The 21,082-nt window shown below is 44.0% G+C and overlaps 1 protein-coding gene and 1 pseudogene across 1 annotated transcript; one reads left to right on the top strand and one right to left on the bottom strand.

Annotated features, from left to right (window-relative positions):
* Positions 1-64: 64 nt before the first annotated feature.
* On the bottom strand, positions 65-12,547 carry dusp4 (dual specificity phosphatase 4). The gene is made up of 4 exons (XM_061800640.1): positions 11,711-12,547; positions 10,415-10,542; positions 7,645-7,864; positions 65-3,871 (listed from the first exon to the last, which is right to left on the bottom strand). Exons 1-4 carry the CDS (start codon positions 12,078-12,080, stop codon positions 3,483-3,485), a joined length of 1,107 nt encoding a protein of 368 aa, XP_061656624.1. The 5' UTR covers positions 12,081-12,547; the 3' UTR covers positions 65-3,482.
* On the top strand, positions 2,585-2,702 carry LOC133491295 (5S ribosomal RNA; annotated as a pseudogene).
* Positions 12,548-21,082: the final 8,535 nt, after the last annotated feature.

The raw sequence follows: 21,082 nt of genomic DNA, 5'->3' as shown, positions 1-21,082 counted from the left end.
ACAACGAGACAACTTTGCAAAGCTAGTATGACAACTGCGTGTTAATTGTGAAGCAAAACTATAATTGTGAATTTGAGTGCTGCTAGAAGTCTCACTGAGGCTACTAGTGGAAGACTCATGCCTAGAATAACAGTACTTGGCCCATCTACCTTATACTAATGCTACAATCCATTGTTACAAACATAATGATTGTGGTACGCATTGTTGAAGCCAGTTGTGTACTGGACCTCTTTTTAATCCTTTTGGGCAGCTGGTATATAGGCTCCAGCACTCCCTGCGACCCTTGTGAGGATAAGCGGCTAAGAAATGATTGATGGATGGATGGAGTTCAATCTTAATTCCGATTAGTCTCGCACGGGGGTAATTCACTAGGTATCCACTAGAGGGCGCGCACTACACATTTACAAATGGATCCGACACAAGTGCTACGGTTATAAATTATTTAAACCGTAACACCAATAATATAGATATAATAGTAGATTAAAAGGTCATTTTTGAGGTCGGTAATGACATTTGTCTCGAGGAATAAGTGAATACAGACCACTGGTCTGTGCTGTAAACCTGCAATTCGTTGTCGCAACCAATTTATTGAAGTGTAACAAATGTTTTTTTTTTTTTATCTAATTATCAAATGCCATATTTAATTTGACCAGAAACCTGGTTCTGAAAAAAAGAGACTACAATTTTTTTTATTTTCGTTTTGACAATTTTTAATTTTCAAATACACACTAATTGGCAATATTTTATTTGGTTAATCTTTGGAATTTGGGGGATATGTTGTCAGACAACAAAAAGTTTATTTTACTCAATCATATACTTAAGAAAATATGAGCTATTCCAGAGCTATAAATATATGTTAATATTTACCAAGGAATAAACTACTGAATGTATTATTTTTTATGTCCCTACTTTGTTTGTAGTTCAATTCAAATGTATTTTTTAAAAAATGCAGTGAATGTACATATTATAGCTTATTTCATGTATTTTTATACAGTTTTGACATTCTGTCACCATAGCTAATTAGAATTACTAAAAATGTACAGATTCAACAGAGGCTTAAATCATCATTTCACCCCACTGTCTTATAATTATTATAACTATAATAATTTTGTTTTAGACACCATTGTGCAGGAAAAAAAAAGTCAGTTTGCTTAAGAACAAGTTTTATTCAACAGTGTGTTTTTTTCCATAATAAATAAATGCACAGTTCATTCATTCTACACAATATGACTGAAGGGAAGTCGATGGACACACACGCGAATGTTTGCTATTGCCATATACAGTAACGGGTCGACTGCATGGAGCCGGCAGAGTAGAAAGAGATGAACTCACACAGACAAAAGTATTGCAGTTTTTTTTTCCCGCCTCCGCTGATTGGTTCTCACTTTCCATCCTTCCTCTCCACGTTCGATAAAGAATAAAAAATAATAATAATCTACTGTTACTGTGATGAGCAGAGCCAGCGTCAATTACAAATACAGTATTGCATCACTTCAAAGTGCTACGGAAATAGGTGTCGACAATCTTTGAAAAACGGGAAAAATGTACTTTGCAGAAGAGCGTGGAGTGCAGTCTAAAAAAAAAAAAAAAAAAAAAAGACACCATTGTGACGTTAAAGAACCGAAAAACTCCTATCTATTGCCGCCATCTTGAAAGGATTCATAGTTCGGGCGCAGGGCTCACGTGCCTGACTGAAGCGAAAACGGGCCTTCCTCGGTCGTGACAGCAGCAGCGTTGGGGGAAAAAAAAGATCAACAAATGAACAAAGTAACCTGAGTTTATATCCTTGCTGAGGAAAAGTAGATGAAATATTTTATTATGAGATATTGGTCATCGAAAACGAAATGCGCAACTATTGCATGTGGCGAATCGGGAATATGTCGCCGTGCTCTAAACAAGCAGACCCGGCGAGTGTTTCCTGTCCTCTTGTCGGTGTCTTATTATTCCGATTATTATTTTGCTCCTGCCACCTCCAAGGGAGGAGATGAGCAACTGAGAAGCGGCAAAGATGAGAAGAGGAGATTAAGAGGAGGGTGGGGGGGGGGGGACATGAAAGGAGATGAGAGAGGCCTGTTTTTGTGTCAGCGCGTGTGAGGAAGAGGTTAGACAGGAAACTCTGGTCGGCCTGGCAGCGGAGCACCTGTCACCGACGAGGGTCTGCTTTCTATCCCCCCCAACCCCCTTCCCCGCATCCACGTCTTTTGTGTGGCGGCGGGATGAGCGCCAAAAGGAGGAAGGAGCGGGTGCTTTGAATTCCGGATCCCTTCCTGTGTCCATCTCCTCGGCCTCAAGAGTTGTCATCTCCGTGGCAACCAGGGCTTCAACATTATGGGTCGTTTTTAAAGATGGGAACTTTTGAAGGGAATTGACGGGAAATTGATTGGGGGGGATTGAAAGTTCATTTGCATACCAAATTTTTGGAACTGGAGTGTATTTTTGTGTTTTTTTTTAAAAAGCGTTCGAAAGAATTAAGTTCTACATACAAATACATTTACTGTAATTTCGTTTCCATGTCATGCTTTTTAATGGTATCATTCTTTATGTTTTCTTATGTTGGAAAAAGTATTTATATTTACGGTTGAATGCTTACGGCCACGCTACCCTGAGAACGCCCAGTCTCGTCAGATCTCGGAAGCTAAGCGGGTTTGGCCCTGGTTAGTAGTTGGATGGGAGACCGCCTGGGAATACCGATGCTGTAAGATTCTCTCCCCCGGCTAGGAAGGGCATCCGGCGTAAAACTGTGCCGAACAAATTCGCGTTCATCAAAGATGACACGCTGTGGCAACCCCTACTGGGACAAGCCGAAAGGAAAAGAAGATTTCATATATATCATACCATCCGTCCATTTCTTATACCGCTCAACCTTGTGCTGTAGTAAAGGTGCGGTACACCTTGGACTGGTCTCCAGCCAATCACTGTTGACAAAATGTCTGATTCTTACTACATTTTCGCTGGTATTCCTCAGGGGTCAATCTTGGGGCCCATGTTATTGCCCCTTTCACAAGGTAACCAGACTACAACGGTCAATTTAGGATCTTCAATTAAATTAGAAATGTATGTGGAATGCGAGAAGAAGTACACAGTAAAACCCCACACAAGTATGTGAAGGACATGCAAACAACGTTAGAAAACTGGAGCAGATGTGCTAATCACTTATCCACAAGAAACTGAATGATTGTTTTCCCCCCATTTAATTTACCTTAGTTTTCGTAAATCCCATGGAAAATATTTTCAAAACTCACCAACTTAACTGTTCGTGTACATTTTCAACCCCTTTGGAAACCTGATGGCAATAGAACCCATCTTCACACCAAGCGTGCTCACTCGTTAGTTGTGCGTGTTGTCAGTGTGTATCTCACCCGCAAGTCCAACACACAAACCTGCTCGAAAGTCCTGTGGTATTTTTTTTTTTTTTTTTGGTCACTTATTGGAAGAAGCTGGTTTTTGAGCCAGGAAGCGTTCAGAGCGTCACCGCGTCACCATCAGCAGCCTGGCGAGGTGGTGAGGGGGCTGTGGTGCAAGTAGGCGGAGTTCACCACTGACACGGGGAAGTTGAAGATGAAGGGCGAGGTGGGCGTGGCCGCGGCCGAGGCCACGCCCGACGACGTCTTGGGCGCCAGCAGCGGGCTGGCGGTGGCGGCGGCCTCGGCTGAGCACGAGGTGGCGAGCAGCTGGGACTCGAACTGCAGCAGCTGGCCCATGAAGCTGAAGTTGGGCGAGATGATGGAGCGGCGCCGCCGCACGAACTCGAACGCCTCGTCCAGGCGCACGCGCTTCCTCTTCATCAGGTAGGCCAGGCAGATGGTGGCCGAACGGGAAATGCCCGCCTGGCAGTGGACCAGGACGCGACCGCTCGAGTCCCGAACGGAGTCTGAACACGCACACAAAGAAAAATAGCACTGCAGTGAATGAAAACATAAATACAGTACAGTACAACGCAAATGAATACATTGCTCTTATATATTGAAATTACTGTATATTGGGACAAGCTGAAAGTCACAATTACTATGGTCTATGTATATCTAAGGGGCGTGGCCTAGTAAGTGCGAGTCCAGTTGGCCCAACTTGGGCCTCCATTTACAGTATGAAAATCTGAGCCTAAATTCTACACAACAGCAGCTCCTTACAAATGTTTTCATTTCATATTTTCGACTGACTGAAAATTCATCAGCGAGTGTTGCCGAACCTCGTGACTTCATTTTGATGTCGCAAAATAAACGCCGCATAAATATTATTTTCTGTACATTTTATGCTTGCAATCTGTTTTTGTGCTCAAATGGATCTAAAAAGTGAGGTTATTAAGTTGAAATGTGTTTAAACCACTTGAGGTGGCAAAAGGATATCATGAAAAGTGTTTTCAAACGGTCCCTTCAGAGCAGCATATTCCACGTGGGTAAAAAAAAATGTACTCCCTGCAATAAATGGGGGAGTCTTTCTGTGTATGTTTACTTTTTATGTTCACATTTTCCAGCGGTATTCCTCAAGGGTCAACCTCAGGGCCAATCCTTTTTGTGCTCCGCATGCTTCCTGTCAGAGCTGTACTGAATCATATTGATTGATGCCCCGTAGTAAAATGAAGTAGTGGGTTCTTACACCCACGTAACCAAGAATTTTTTTAAAAATTCCGTTCTCTTAGTCAGAATACCCTCAGATTGTTAGTTGTTTATATAAACGAGAATTTGAAGTACAAAGGATAAAGTAGTACAGGGCTCAGCAACCTTTTTAACGCTAAGAGCACCGATCGTATGAAGGGCTCTATGACCTGTTTGCGGCAAATTTCAGACTTAGTTCATTACACGTGCATAAAATATTTTTGTTTGAATTTATTGTAGTAAATGACATTACAGGTATTTAAAATTTTTCATTAACGTCAGCAAGTCAGATTCAGAATTTAAAGCACAAAAAATGGTAACAATTTGCGGCCTATGGTATTTTTAGAACATACCTCGCGGGCGCCTTATACGGTCCTCGCGGGCTACCGTTTGCCCGCGGGCACCGTGTTGGTGACCCCTGAAGTAGTAACCGAAACACTAAATTAAGAAAAATAGCAGCTAGCAAATGTCTTTTCGGGGTTCAGCTATTCTATTCATCTACAAAACACAACCCCTAACTCACTACTGAAATATTAATGTTTGTATGGAGGAAACAACCGTTTGCTCATATTAGCTTGCGCAATATTTGCTTCGCTACTTAAGAATTCGATTTTTGGCCGAGCTTATGTGGGCAAACACAGGAAACGGCCATATTTGAGTATTTCTTCACACTTCCTTCCTCCTTCATCTCTCCTTCTTTCAGCGAGGGTGCTTGCTCTCGCTCGGCTCCCGCCGGTAACCCCGTTTGAATAATAGCCCGATTAAAGTGTTTACGCAAAATTCAATCCCCCCCCCCCAACCTCCCCGACGGCGTCACCGCTCGGACGCTCGTGTTAAATATCCCGCGGCACGTGAGGGCGCCTGCCACCAAATTAAAAGCCGCAAATGAAATTGGGTGCTTTACTTCCCTGCGCCGATTGTGTCCCAATTTTTAACGACACTCATGTGGAGGAACACTAGTTCGTTTATTAATTTTAATAGGTGTAATCAGTACACTGTGTGTTATTTAGAATGGAATAGTATATTGTGACTAGTTATCAGTGCGTTGAGATCATTTCTTTCTTGGATTGATTCATTTTTCATGACCACAACGTTCGCTTGGGATTGTTCACTCTCGACGCGAGCAGCGATGTCAGGTAACAGAGTGTGTGTTCGCCCGGTAACAGCGCGGATGAGTCACGATCCGCTCCCACGGCAGCCAACTATGACACATACCAGAATCTCCACACACACGCGTACCCGGCGCAGTGCATGACGCAAACCCGCAAAGCGCCACCGCGCTGAAAATGTATGCAAAGCTCAAACGGGGAAATCTTTGCAAAGATGTTTTTTTTTTTTACTTCTTTTTGATTTTTTTTTTTTTTTTTTAATGAAGAGTAGGAAGAGGTCCCTTTGATGCGTGACTGCGACGCATTGCTCCAAATCAATGTCTGATCCGATATCATCTCGCAGCAAAAAGTGCGACTTATATCTTCTGTCCCAAATTATTAATACATTGCCTCCCGCTCATTGATGATGATGTGAGATTCCACACTGAGGCTGTTTTATGGGCAATATCTTGAAAAACATTCAAAAGGATTTTTTTTTTAAACCCAGTATCTCATAAGCAAAAAATAATGCCTTTGTTTATCCATCTACGCCAGTGACATACAGTGAACTGGTGTTAATGAATTAATTAACAATAAATAAACCATGTTGTAGCCTATTAAATTTGATATAGAGCCGCAAAAGGTGCAAATAAATTAACTTTCACCTCATGTTGGAGTTTGTTTTTTGAAATTGTCCGTGAGTGTACCGTAATTTCCGGCCTATAAGCCGCGACCTTTTTCACACGCTTTCAATCCTGCGACTTATGCGGTGATGCGGCTAATTTGTGCATTTCTTTTTTGTAACGGCCGCAAGGGGGCACTCAAGCGTGACGCTGGTGGAATATATGGGCCAGGGAAGTGACTTTTACCGGTATGTTTTTTTTTTTAAACCAGCCCTGTTAGCGCTGTGCTAGGGTGTTGCTGCTGTGTAACTGCCGTGTCTCAGTGAATTTTACCGGTATGTTTTTTTTTTAACCGACCCTGTTAGCGCCACGCTAGAGTTAGCAGCGTGCTGGCACTAGCGTGTTGCTGCTGTGATACTGCCGCGTCTCAGTGATTTAGGTATGTTTTTTTGTAAACCGGCCCTGTTAGCGCTGTGCTAGCGTGTTACTGCCGTTTCTCAGTCATTTTTACCGATATTTTTTTGTTTTGTTTTGTTTTTTAACCAGCCAGGTTAGCGCCACGTTAGAGTTAATGACATGCTAGTGTTGCTGCTGTGTTACTGCCGCGTCTCAGTGATTTAGGTGTGTTTTTTTTCTACACCGGCCCTGTTAGCGCTGTGCTAGTGTGTTGCTGCTATGTTACTGCCGTGTCTCAGTGATTCAGGTATGTTTTTTTTTTTCTTTAACCAGCCCTGTTCGTGCTGTGCTATCGTGTTGCTGCTGTGGCTGTTTTTTTTTTTTTTTTTTTTACCGGTAAAGTAAGTTTCTTTCGCCTTGTCCCGTTTGCGAGTCGCCACAGCGTGACATCTCAGATGAACGCTCATATTTGTTTGGCACAGTTTTTACGCCGGATCCCCTTCCTGACGCAACCATTCTTGGGGATTACAGGGCCCCAGTGAGATACGAACTCACCTGTTTGTGTATGTTAAGCTAAGATAAGATGTTAAAACTTTGAAAACTCTTTCTGTACACGTCTTTTTTTTTTGTAAATATCTCGTGTTTCAATGTGGGCGCTTGCGGCTTTTACACAGGTGCAGCTTATGCATGTACCAAATGGTACTGGGTGAGGCTTATAATCAGGTGCGCTCTGTAGGCCGGAAATTACGGTAAATGTTTTATTGTCTATATGTACACTCCGATAGGGTGGCTACGAGTCCAGCTGAGACCGGTTCGCGTCCGCTGTCATTGGGACCAATTGGTGCTGGACCACAAGGAAGTGGAAAAAAATCCAAAAATAAAGCCACAAGTGGCTCTTTGGATTTGAGTATGACCTATTTAAAAAAAATAAAGTACTGTACTCACCGATGAACTCAATGGCCTCCAGAAACCAGCAGCTGATGTCCTCTTTGTGGTTGTCCTCCACGGGGATGCATTTGTACTGGTACGCGCCTTCGAAGTGGTTGGGACAGTCGGACGACACGTTGAGCAGCGCCGAGATGCCGATGGCGTCCAGGACTTCCTTTTTGGAGGCGTGCAGGGCGCTGCCCAGGTAGAGGAACGGGAGGATCTCGACGGGCCCGGCCTGGGGGAAAAAAAAAAAAAGGTTTCATTAGGTTCACCCGTCCAATCATTTTACAAGCCGCTTATCCTCACAAGGGTCGCAAGAGTGCAAGAGCCTTTCCCAGCTGTCATTTGGTCGCCACCCGATCGCAGGGCACATGGAGACAGACAACAATCACATTTACATGCCTCCACAGGCGTGAGGATAGGATTAGAGTGTCCAATTAATGTTGCGTGTTTTTAGGATAGTGCGGGAAACACCTGGTCCACCAACACACACACGATTTAGGCACGCAATCCATAATTGGCACAGCAATTGCAAATATTGCTGCCGTCATACGCAGGTGCATCCAAGTGAATTTCAAGATGGTATTTCACGATTAAATTTGTACATATTGTAACTTTTAACGCTAAGGAACATGCCGTCTTAAAGGGGGGGGGGGGGGGCTGAGTGCGACGACAAAGAACTCTTTGTGTGTGACTTGGGCCATCTCGAGTACAAGGGTGACTCCACTTAATGTATTGGGGGTAATCGAATTAGTTCCGGCAGTCCAACAACTCGTGCTTGGGGTCACCGGGTGTGTTGGTTTTATCGCCGTGAAGGAGCATAAAGGAAATGTTAGTGGACTTAATAACGATCCATTTGAGGGAAATGGGAAATTATATGGGCACCGCATGTGAAAGTCACTTTTGGTAGTTATGAATTTGTGTGCCACTCCAGTCATGTCATGTTAACTGTTAAACTCGGTTATGATTAAAAAAAAAATGACTGCGATGATGGAAAATGATTATTTTGGATGTGCTGGCCTTTTCATATAACGCTTATCTTATAAAATATGCACAATTTTCCAACTGAGTGTACTCGTTGCACCCGAAACAATGAATAATATTTGGTAATCTAATTTTAAGTGAAAATGTCCACTGCACACAAAACCATGTGATTTTGCCAGCCAATCAGCTAAAAGAGGCAATGACGACAATTCAAATGTCATATCATACTGGTAACGCTAAACCTATTATGATTATACATGCATCCATTTTCTTAGCTGCTTATCCTCACAAGGTGTGATTGTTAGTGCGGCTGTTTGTCTCCATGTTCCCTGGGATTGGCTGGCGACCAGTTCAGGGTGTACCCCGCCACCTGCCCGTTGACATCTGGGTTAGGCTCCAGCACTTCCGCGACCCTTGTGAGGAGAAGCGGCAGAGAAATTGGATGGATGGATGGATGGATGGATAAACATAACATGGATGAAAATTATTGCCATCCTTATTGTAGCGAAATTTCAGCATTGCATAGCGCAATGTATGCAGAGAACCGCACGACTTCATCTTTGCTACAATACTCATCCATCCATCCATTTTCTTTGCCGCTTATCCTCACAAGGGTCGCAGGGAGTGCTGGACCCTATCCCACCTGTCAACGGGCAGGAGGTTACGTGCCGCCCGGTTACGATTAAATAATTTTAATTAAAAAACAAGTAGAAACGAGTATTCTGCAGTGTCATGTGACATCTACAGAAATTCATTAGCAATAGTGGTTAGCGTTTTATAACCACCGTGTGAGAGCGGAAGAGTCCCCCCCCCCTCCCCCAACCCACCATTTATCAGCAGATCGGTGGTTCCTATTGACGAGGCTTCTGTTGGTTTATGTCACTGCTGTCAGAGTCAGGAAGTGATCAATACTGTTAAGAGATGTAACGTGAGGAGGGGGACGACGGCGGGGGTGGGTGTGTGTGTGTGGGGGGGGGGCGCTAAATTATCTTATCCTGTCTGCGGTTTGTACGCCGCCACCGGAAGTTCCGAGACGCCTTCCAGTGTCCACCTGACAGCGCGGCCATGACTATCTCTTTTCTTCAAAACGGCACAGAGGCCCGATTGTCCCCCCCCCCCGGCCCCCATCCGCTGGACACGCTCGCGTTCCGGGCTGAGCCGCATGTGACTGCGAGAGTGGCGTGAAATCGACACAGATAAACAAAACGAGCTCACAGGAAGTGACGGCGGCCGGCGAGGAGAAGAAGCGGCCGAGTGTGGCCGGGGCCCACGCCGTCATCAGGCAAATACCTCGGCGGAACCCAAAAAAACAAGGCGCCGGGGCTCTGGGCGCTTTCTTGTTGCCACGCAGCTGGGACAAATTAACTCGGGATAAATGTGGGAAACCAAATAGTGGTTGAGATGCCCTTGAGCAAGGCAAATAGACAACAGCTGCTGGTGTGTTTGAATTCAACTGTCACTTAAATGGTGTGTTTGTCTAAGTACTGGTCGCTGCTATTAATGTTGTCATGTTGTCATCTTTTTTTCAGTTTTTTATCCTCGGGTCACGCCGTAGCGGCAAAATAAAACGTGCAAGAACAGGGAGCGGATCCATTTTTTTTTTTTTTTTTTGCCACTGGGGCCAAGCGAGCACTGAAAGTCCAAAGTAAAAACTGAAGTGAAATCAGTATTTCCAATTGAAATGAACTAAAACTGCATCAACCCGTTCCACCGTGACCCAAATTTTTCAAGCTAGGACCGAAATTTCAGTTTTGCAAGACTGTAAAATCCGGAATTCAAGCACCCCTGCGATGACCCTTACCTGGTCGTGGTGCGGCGTCCCGCAGGACGAGCAGGACGAGTCCACGCTGGACTGGCTCGTGAGCGGCGGCAAGGATTTTGCCTTCAAACAGAACTCGGGGTACTCGGAGAAGAACCTGTCGTAGCCGCCTGGGGAAAAAAAAAAAGAAGAAAAGCGAGAGAAGATTAGTACAAATTTGGGTGCTTCGTGGAGTCGGCACAATTCTTCCAGGAATGTTTTTTTTTTAAGTGGTCATTTGAAGATGTGTGGCGACCCCAGCTCGAAATGATCCGAACTTACTGCCGTAGTGGATCTGAAACCATTTCATCAAGTCGTACCCCACCCGCCCATTCTACCCCCTTTCTTTTACACCCGACCACGCGACCCTGCACCCTGTTCCCAATCAGATTGACTGGAAAATGTCATCTTCAAAACTCCCCCCCCCCCCCCTCCCACGGGGAAATGTCGATTTTCCACGTTCGCGCTTCCCTTCTGTCATTTACCCGACTGATCCCTGCTTCGGAAGTGATCCTGCGAGTATTCTGGAAGTCCCTCTGGCTTTGCGTAGCGTTAACGCGACAGCATTAGTACCTCATGTACCCGGATGCGGGCGGCCATTGCAGTGTGTGTCTCGTGTACTGTAATACAGTAGCGAAAACACATATAGCAGAGGCACAGCCGGCGATCTTACTTCTGCAAGCGTGTCAAATATTCCAAGATTACATTTTTTAACAAAAAATATGTGCGCTGTCATTTCACACAAATCCAATTGAAGATGATATATAATGAAACTATAAACCAAGAGTGTGTTGTACATTAATTCTGCAACAAACTTAGCAATTGCATTTTATCGAAGTACATATTAAAGTATATTAATTCAGATCCATCGTCCAAAAAAATTATTTTATGTGTATCGACAGCAATCTAATAACGGCAGTGTCGCCTATTTGCGCATCAGTTCAGATTATATTTTTTAATTATGCATTTGGCAAGTGCAAATGTTAACGTATCAATGTAAAAATCAGACCGATAAATGCTTTTAATCGTCATTAACGTCAAACGGAAATTATCGCAACAAATCGCTTTATATTAAAAAAAAATTACCCCAACAAAATTGTTGATTGAATGAATTAGTAATCCATTTAAGAACATCAAAGTCATAATGTATTTCCACGTTATCGCTCCCCGTTTATGTATCAATGGTACCGCTCGAGTGGAAGTAGTCGTGATAATATTGCAGTAAAAAGGCTTTTTCAATTTGTATTGATTTGTCTATTTTTTGGGCTGGATTCGGGAGAGGAGGCAGAATCTTTTCACCTTTGAGAAAGTAGATGCGCGTGGCCGTGGCGTCCCCGCACAGCGCGTGCAGCACCAGGCTGGCGGTGCTGTCCTCCTTCACCGCGTCCGGGTCGGGCGTCCTCTCGTCGTACAGCACGACCGCCGAGTACATCCCCGAGCGCAGGCGGGCCCGCACCTCGTCGTCCCCGGCCAGGACCTGGTCCAGGCTCAGCACGGAGCCCTTGGCTCTGCGGCGCACGATGGTGTTGCAGCGGGCGTTGACTGCCCCGCGGATGTGCCCCGAGCTGTAGGCGAGGAAGGAGCGGCAGTCGAGCAGCAGGCACCGGGCGTCGTCCTCCTTCAGGAGCCGCTTGAGCACCGGACACTCCATCTCGCACACGTCCTCCATAGCGGCTCGCTCGTCTCGTCTCGGGGCTGCAGTGCAACTGTTCTTCGGCGGACTCGGCTGTGGCTGCACGGCTCGCCTCCGGATCCCGCGTGGATTGCCGCCCACCCCCAGCACCCGCAGCGCCTCTCCTCTATGCGCGCATCTCGCTCATTGTTGCCGCTCTCACTCCGGCGTTCTCCTCGCGATTGTTTCCACTCGTTTCCTTTCTCCTTTTTTTTTTTTTTCCTGATGAATGAAGAGTATGGCGTCACGGCGGACGTGACGCCACCGTCATCGTCCAATCACAGGCCGGGCAGTCCCGCGCCCCCTTCCTCCCCTGCTGTCCATTCATAAAAAAAGCAACACGTCAATGGAAGCGCGCTGAATGGCTCCAGTCGGACTTCGACGTTGACCCGAACACGTTTTAAAACAACAACATAATCATAATCATAATAATAACGCTCATTTCAGATTGGCACCGTCACAGAGCTTTTCATTGAACAATTACTGTATGTTCATTATTGTGCTCAGGGGTGTTTCTACACCCCCCTGGGGATCCCGAGGCAGGAAGAAATTCCCTCCCCCAACAAAAAAGATCATTAAATACAGTCATAAAAAATATATCTATATATATTTTTTTTTTTTTCGTGGGTGACAGGGCTGCTGATCGCCCCAGAGTGTGTTTTATATCACCTTTAACAGGAATCTCTGCTTTTGGGGTTTTTGATAAATGATTAAAAGCAATATATAATTGCTTGGTGGATTGTTTTTTTTTTAACAATTTTTAATAAAGGGAAAGAATTTTAACGTCACCATTGCATCCTTGGATTTTTCTGTTTGGCAAAAATATGGATGACTCTGAGCTAAACTGACCAAAAAATTACAAGCATCTCCAATTGTACACCACAGTCATGAATAAATTAACACTTCAATGATGTGTTAATCAAGAATATTCATTTTTATCTGTTTATGGCATTTTTCTTTTCATTCAGCTCTTGTATTGGCTCTCATTAGATTGTGCAGTTGCACCAATTAGTGTGCGTCTACACGGCATTACAATATCATTATCCGGCTTATGATGCAATACATAAAAAATAATAATAACAGTCAATCTAAATGTATCTTCCAAGACATTAAAAAAGCAATACTCTCACATTAAAGGTATAAGTTCAACTACGACACATCATTGGAGTGAGGTTGTGCGCAATACGGAAAGTAGGAGTGCTTTTTTTGCATGTGGACACGTTTGTGCGTGTGTTTGTACAAGCGGAAAAGCAATTTGCATCTTCTATCACGCAGCCTTCGTTGCGTATGCGCAGGTATTTGCATGTTGTGCTCATTTCCATGGTGACAAGACCAAATAGCGCAGCAGAAGAGAGAGAGAGAGAAAGAGAAAAAGGCAGATTAAGACTGTTTGTACACAAACGACATTCGTGCTTATCACACAAACAATACTCAAATTGCAACATGGTGCGTATAAAAAGTCTACACACCCCAGTTCAAATGCCAGCATCGTTTTAACTTTGACCTATCATCCGTACAACTCAAGTGAAATTAAACAAAAAAGAAGAAGAAAGTTCTTTTACTTCCCTGTTTCCAAAGATTTAAATTTGTCTTTTTTTTTTTTTGCTTTTCAATTGAGCTGTACAGGATACAAGTCTCATTAAGGGTAGAAAAACTTGAAACGATGTATCTTGCTTTCACTTTTCTATCATAAAAAAAGCTGGAATTTGAACATGGCTGTGGACTGTCAAACTCAAGACCCGAGGCCCAGATGTGGCCCGTCACATGATTTTATGTGGCCCACAAAGACAAATCATGCGCATCAACTCCCATGATTTTTCTTAAAATATGGACCAAAATTTAAAATTGCCATATCATAAATGTTGACATTGAGCTATTGCGAGCATTTTTTTTCTGTGTAACCAAACATCAACAGCAGTTGAAAAACCCATTACCCTTGATTTCTGATTCCAAAACTAGTTTGATAAATCTAATGTATAAATATGATGGATTTTCTCGGTTTCAGTCACACTATAATGTGATGTGATAGATAGATAGATAGATAGATAGATAGATAGATAGATAGATAGATAGATAGATAGATAGATAGATAGATAGATAGATAGATAGATAGATAGATAGATAGATAGATAGATAGATAGATAGATAGATAGATAGATAGATAGATAGATAGATAGATAGATGGAAACTGGTTTGACACCCCTGGTGTAGACTTTTAATATGTATTTAATCTCATGGAAAATCAATTTATGAGGATCAAGTGTGGATAGTTTTGGATTTGCAGTAAAAAGAATATAAGATGTCCTCGATGAAACTGTTCCCCGGGGGGCCGGGGGGGTGGGGGGGGGCACATGCATCATTCTTTGAACATTTTGACGATGCTTTTGAAGGCCAGCGTTTAATTCTGCGGCCGACCTGCGGCGCCTTCAAATGGCCCCCGGCATTGACCCCGGAGATGATGTGACACGCTTACGTCAAGGCAGCATCAGTCACTTTTAAAGCGTCGGCGCGATCGGCCATAAACTCGCCCCGAAATCCTGTTTATGCGGCCCAATTGGATTTTGATTGACCTTGTATGGCGCATTAACTGGTTATGCAGTTTACGGTTGTGGAAAAGACTGAGCGAGCGATGATGAAGAGCGGGCAGGCCTGGGGTGAGCGGGGAGGGGCGGGGGCAGATGACATAGTAAGCAGCCATCACGTGTGCTGAATTTGTCGCTTCACGTAAACACACGAAAGCACCACAGCGTATTACTACCAAGCCCAAACAATGGACCGCACAGGCGGGATGATACAGCTGCCGTAGCAACAAGGGAGAGGTGAGGGGTGGGGGGAAGGAGGGGCGTAGACGGCGGGTAGCCAGATCAGAGCCGATTGGTCCGGGGTGGACTCTGCGCTGATGTCATCCATCCCTCTCCCCTCCCGTTCATTCATTCATCCCCTCACGTCTGGAGCCCGCACGCATGCCGTCATCCGTCAACACGAGTGGGGAGGAGTTCATTTAGTAGACGCACGTCACTATTGATAAATATCTCTTATAGTCCCTCAGCTTTCCGTCTTTCTGTGCACCCCACCAGCATATTTTATGCTGCATTTCTAGCTTTGCAAATCTTTTCCACCTAAAGTCGCCTGGCAGTGCACTTTACTTAGTATAGAGCTCGTGCACCGACGTCACCGAAATCCCGTTCTTGGCCATATTGACAGTCTAGCAAAGCATTCTTCAAATCTAAGTCGGTCTTATAGCACGACGCCCAGAGTTTTGTCCGATAGCGTTAAACATTTAGAAGGTGATAATAGACAAAGGTAAAGTAGTAAGAAGGTAAAATGAGAGACACTTGGCATAGAGGACTCATATTTAATGCCGAAGTCGATATTTTCGCCGATAAGAAATTGGACCGTTAACCTGCTTCCGCTCGTCTTGGACAACTGGAATTACGCATGCATCTGGTGAGTAAGTCGTTGAGATATACACGGAAGAGTTTGAAAGGGTAGAAAAGTCTGAACACATACAAAAACTTCGTTGCTGGATCTGTTCTCAATCAAGAATAAATCCCACATAGTGATGGAGCCACTCAGATTTTTTTCAATACAAATAGCAATATTTAAATAAATGACCCCTGGTTTTACATAAACTCGCATTCAGTAACTATGGAAAAAAAAAAAAGACAGCGAGTCGGCTCCTCCGTACACGGAAGCGTGTTGCGGCCACACGTTAACCTACGTAATCATCACTGTGACCGACGGTTTATTTTATTTTTTTAAATACGCATTGGACTCATTTTAGAACAATGTATCTGTCGGGGAGAGGTTTACCAAAGTTTAATGTGTGGCTACAACACGCTTCCGTGTAGATTGCAGATGATTCCCTGCCTTTTTTTTTTTTCACGCGTTGTTCTCAAATGAGCCAACTTGGTCGTGTGTATTTGGTTGGGCACCATCCATCGCGTTTAATTGCCGAAATCCATCAATCTTTTCTCATCTTTTCAGCTGCTATTTTATAGAATGATCTCTTTGAATATCTGTCTTGTCTGTTGTAACAACCAACAGTAGAACAAGTCTCAGGCATTGTGAATATCCTGCTCCGGTTCAATGTCCCCCGCACTGTCGAGCAGCTCTTTTTGACCGGCAATATGGCGCCGTGAAAATGGTGACGTCACATGCACGATCTCTATAGCATGGAAGCAGCCGGCCGGCGTTTATTACCAGAGTGTATTTTGAATGTATTCTGAGATATTGCGATGATTGCCATTTACCTTTTGCACGATGATGTAAAACTACACAAAACTACTACCACTTTTGGCTCGGAAACCACCCGCCCAACCACCTCAGCTTTTGCTTATTATTGATTACAATCAATTGATTTCGCCACACACCACAATCAAACAGTGGGAAAGTTCCAACATATTACATCATCCTCACAACCCCGCACATTACGATTTCCGTGATTGAGTTAGGCTTGCCGCTACTTGTGCTTTAATTACTTATAAGAGAGTGAGAAAAAAAAAATCATTTTAAGCGCTTCCTTCTTGTCTTTTCATTCAACCCAAATGTCTCTGGGCTTCAGCTTCTTTCACAAAGAAATGTGAACACAGCCAACTTTTGTTACATAATTCTTACATAATGGTCCATATTGTTAGACAGGCAACAAACAGCCCACATCTTCTTACAAGTGAGTTGCTTGTTGGTGGTTTGCCATGAAAAAATGATTGCGGAGCTCATCCTGTGCCGCCACCGGTGCTGGTTTGTACGCTGATTTTCAACGACCTGTTAGTAATGAAGATAATTATACATAAAAGGATGTCGCATCTCCATCCTGGGAGCTTCGTGCGATCTGACTAAGTCAACAATTGCAGTAAAAGAACGCAACGTACAGTAAAAAGTGAGCAAACACAATTTCTCATCTTTATGGGGCGTGAGCCAACTCCCGAGCACAAACTGTCATTTTCCTCCTCTGCATGTTCGCTGCCTCGACGGGCAATTGACAACAAAGTTAATGTTGCGTGTACAATTAATTGCGAATTGCTATTGTTAAGTTTTCATTTCGAGGGCTTTTACACTTGCGTGAATGTCAACCTGTTCCTTCAAATTTGGCCTGCACAATTAACATTAGTCACATGGCAGATTTTATTTCACGAAAGAGAAACACGAAATATAATAAATGTTTAATCACTATAATATGTGCATATATTGTGCATACAAAATACAATCTATATAATAACATACTGTATACAGTATGGGCCGCATGGCGGAACAGATGGTAAAGCGTTGGCCTCACAATTCTGAGGACCCAGGTTTGATCCCGGCCCCTCCTGTGTGGAGTTTACATGTTCTCCCCGTGCCTGCGTAGGTTTCTTCCGGCCACTCCGGTTTCCTCCCACGTCCCAAAAACATGCAACATTAATTGGACACTAAATTCCCCCAAGGTGTGATTATGAGTGCGGCTGTTTGTCTCCATTTGCCCTGCGATTGGCTGGCAACCAGTTCAGGGTGTACACCGCCCCCTGCTCGTTGACAGCTGGGATAGACTCCGGCACTCCCGCGACCCTTGTGAGGATAAGCAGCTAAGAAAATGGATGGATGTATACAGTATCATGAAAAACGACACAGATTGGTACGATGGTACATGTGCATATAGGCACTCAATCTGTGTTACCTGCTAATCCCATAATCCACTGATTAAACATTGAGCGGGTACCGCTGCGATTCCAGCACTTCTGTGGCGTCCGTGTCAACATATGCACTCGTGTGCAGAATACGGTAGAAGGAGATGCAGTGAGAACTAAGAGGTGACGCGTTTGTGGCAATAAAGAGGGAGGGCGAGGGCAAGAGGGCAAATGAAGCAGCGGAAATGAACAAGCGCCGTAGTGAGGACGCATCCATATTTTCTCCGTGACGTGGCCGGTGACTCGTCATCTGCGATTCACGGCGCAACAGGAAGAGAGACAAAGCAGATTAGTACCAGCCACCCGGCGATCAAAACGACGGAAAGCGGCGAAAAACGTACTGAACTTCAAAATGATGACCCAAACCTGCGTCCGCTGCTTATTTTAAGATCTATAACGTATCGCGCTTGTCTCTGCTGTGTGGTTTAATCAGTAATAAATACCGACAAGAGGAAATCAACGGAGCCGTGGAACAAAAACACGTGCGAGGTCATCGAATTGATGCCCTCATCGTCCGCCATACGATGACTACACACACTCGCATGATTTACAAGTTAGTGTGAATTGTCAGCCTCATATATTGTGTCACTTCCTACCCCCCCACTGAAAAAACTTGGAAATACACAAAACACATTTACTACAGCTGCATGTCTAGAAATCAAAATTTGTTGGACTCGAAGACAAATAAGTGAGAAATAAAAATGACTATAACAAACTGCATGTCAACAGATCATAGCTTCGTGTGGCAATCTATGATGGAAAAATCTGGAAAAACTAAGGCCCAGCTCTGATGAACTTTAACCTTTAGCCATCAAACGCACGTACCGTAATGTCCGGCCTACAAGCCGCAACTTTTTTTACCCGCTTTCAACCCTGAGAGTTATGCGGTGATGCGGCTAATTTGTGCATTTTTTTTCTAACGGCCGCCAGGGGGCACTCGAGCGGAAAAGGTAAGAATAAGACCGGTGGAATATATGTGCCGAGGAAGTGACTTATACTGGCGCTGTTAGCGCTTTGCTAGCATTAGCGGTGTGCTAACCTGTCTCAGTGATATTTATTGGTAAGTTTTCTTTTAATCTGCCCTGTTAGCATTAGCAGTAGCATTAGCGCCACACTAAAATTAAACTCTTTATATGTACTGTCTTTCTTTGTAAATATCTCGTGTTTCAATGTGGGCACTTGCGACTTTTACTCAGCTGTATGTACCAAATGGTATTTTCTTTGCAAAAGTACTCGGTGAGGCTTGTAACCAGGTGTGCGCTGTAGCCCGGGAATTATGGTAATGCATGACTCTGATGTTCCTAATGAACTTAACCACAAAAAGCAGAATATGTGCTCCGAATGAAAGCAACCGAAGCAAATCTCAAAGTGACCTTTAAAGTTATATCTGGGGTCGTTTGAGCCCAGTCTCTTTGATCAAGTGCCATTCTAAGAATAGTTGGCACGGGAATTTCCCCTCAGTCTCTTTTGGCTGATATTTTTCTCTTATGTACTGTTTCAGTGTTGATGTTTTTTTTTCTTTTTTGCAAGTCATTCACAGTTTCAGGATTGAGATGGCAAGAGATGTGTTGAGACAGCCCGTTAGCCAATCATACGTCAAAAAAGTAATATCCAGCCAACTATTGTCTCCCGTGAAAGGTGAGGAAAAGGTCTTTTAACCATCGGATGTCGATGTCACTTACTCTTGTTATTTAATGTTAATGTTAAACTGCTTGCACTGTACTTGCATGTACGTGACTTTGTCAGACTATGAATCATTGAAAACAAGAGACATTGCATTCTAAATTTAAAAATGTAGGACATCCATAAAGTTAAAATGAACTTTTTTTATTTCCATTTTCTTTCAGGTTTCACTGTGACAGACACGGGGCCAGCAGAATTTGATGTCTTTGGCCTTGCGGTGTTTGTCGAAGCGTGCTCACGACTCACCAAATTCCCATTTGGGTACTGTTGAAAAATTGCTGCCTGGCAGCGTTAGTGCTAGCTTTAGTGCGGTGCTAGCGTTAGCACTAGCGTTAGCGCTGCGCTAGCGTTAGCACCGCGCTAGCGTTAAACTCTTTCTGGTCCCGCCTTTCTTTGTAAATATCTCGCGTTTCAATGTGGGTTTCAATGTGGCCACTTGCGGCTTTTACACAGCTGCAGCCTATGTATGTACCAAATTGTATCTCCTTTACAAATGTACTTGGTGAGGCTTGTCGGCCGGGAATAAGGGAATATAGACTTTTATGTAAAGTCCCACAAAACTGGGCCCACAGGTGCTTGTGCAAAACGGTGAACACACACTATGTATTCATAACCTCACACTACTCTCTTAACAATCAGGAATTTATGTGTTGACAAAAACAGACACACACACAGGCACGTGACTTACACACACGGCCTCACACTCTCCTGTTCAGTCAGACATTTCGCCAGAAACTGTTGAAGTGGTGGCTATAACACAGCATGCACGGCTAATTTCACAACAGACACACAACACAAACACATGTGCTGCGCACACGTTTGCGTAGACAACAACAAGCAGGCTCGAACTCAAAGATGACCTTTCTCTCTTGTCTGTTCTTATCCCTGAGGGGGAAGAAAACAAAAAAACCCCAATAATTAAACGACCAGTGATGAAGTGTGCAAGGAGGGGTAGGGGTCATGAGGGAAAGCTATGGTGAGGAGGAAGGAGGTGGGGGGTGCAATGGAAGGAAGGAAACGGAATGTCCTTGTTAATGAGACACGGTCACATTTTAAGTGATTGAATTTCCTCCGTGTAGTGTGTCGCTATTAGTCAATTGCCCAATAGACTGACAAGCCACAAGAACGTACGCGACACTAAAGTGAAAAGTCTGCTTGCTTCCTCGCCTAACCCCCCCTCGCAGCTCCCCCGCCCTTCGCTGGGCGCTCGCTCAGAGGCGCACAACAACGCACAAGCCTTGAAGTATTATCACAATCTGCCACATTCTCAACGCTTCTTAAAAAAATATAATGAAATCTGCTGCAACTTGGCATCTTCCTCGCAACACTTCCTGCTTACGAGTCACGCTGCGTTTGCGAAAGTGAGAAGTCGGAAGGGCGCTTTCAAACCCGATTAGAAACAAACCATCTCAAAATGACTGTTTATGGCCGCTTTGGAGCGAAATCAATACAGCTAGCATGAAAGGAGCTCGGAGCCACTCTGAATTTGGACAAAGTAGAAAAAGGTGGCAGTGCTGCTTTGATTTCCCTCCAATTAATTTCATATTTAATACAGAGTAGTCCTACTTTTACATTGAAGAATATAAACGAATAAAATGTACTTTATTTCAATTCGATTTTTTGCCTTCTAACATTCTAGTGAGCATAACTGGA

This window comes from Syngnathoides biaculeatus, chromosome 17, assembly GCF_019802595.1.
Source record: "Syngnathoides biaculeatus isolate LvHL_M chromosome 17, ASM1980259v1, whole genome shotgun sequence".
Lineage (NCBI taxonomy): Eukaryota > Metazoa > Chordata > Actinopteri > Syngnathiformes > Syngnathidae > Syngnathoides > Syngnathoides biaculeatus.
This window is presented reverse-complemented; position numbering and strand designations above follow the sequence as displayed.

Bases quoted from the DNA above. Each gene is read 5' to 3' on its own strand.
- dusp4 (XM_061800640.1), bottom strand. From the start codon at position 12,080: ATGGAGGACGTGTGCGAGATGGAGTGTCCGGTGCTCAAGCGGCTCCTG. The intron at 10,543-11,710 runs GTGAAAAGATTC...TTTTTTCCCCAG, and splicing joins GCGCATCTACTTTCTCAAAG to GCGGCTACGACAGGTTCTTC. The intron at 7,865-10,414 runs GTAAGGGTCATC...TTTTTCCCCCAG, and splicing joins GGACGCCGCACCACGACCAG to GCCGGGCCCGTCGAGATCCT.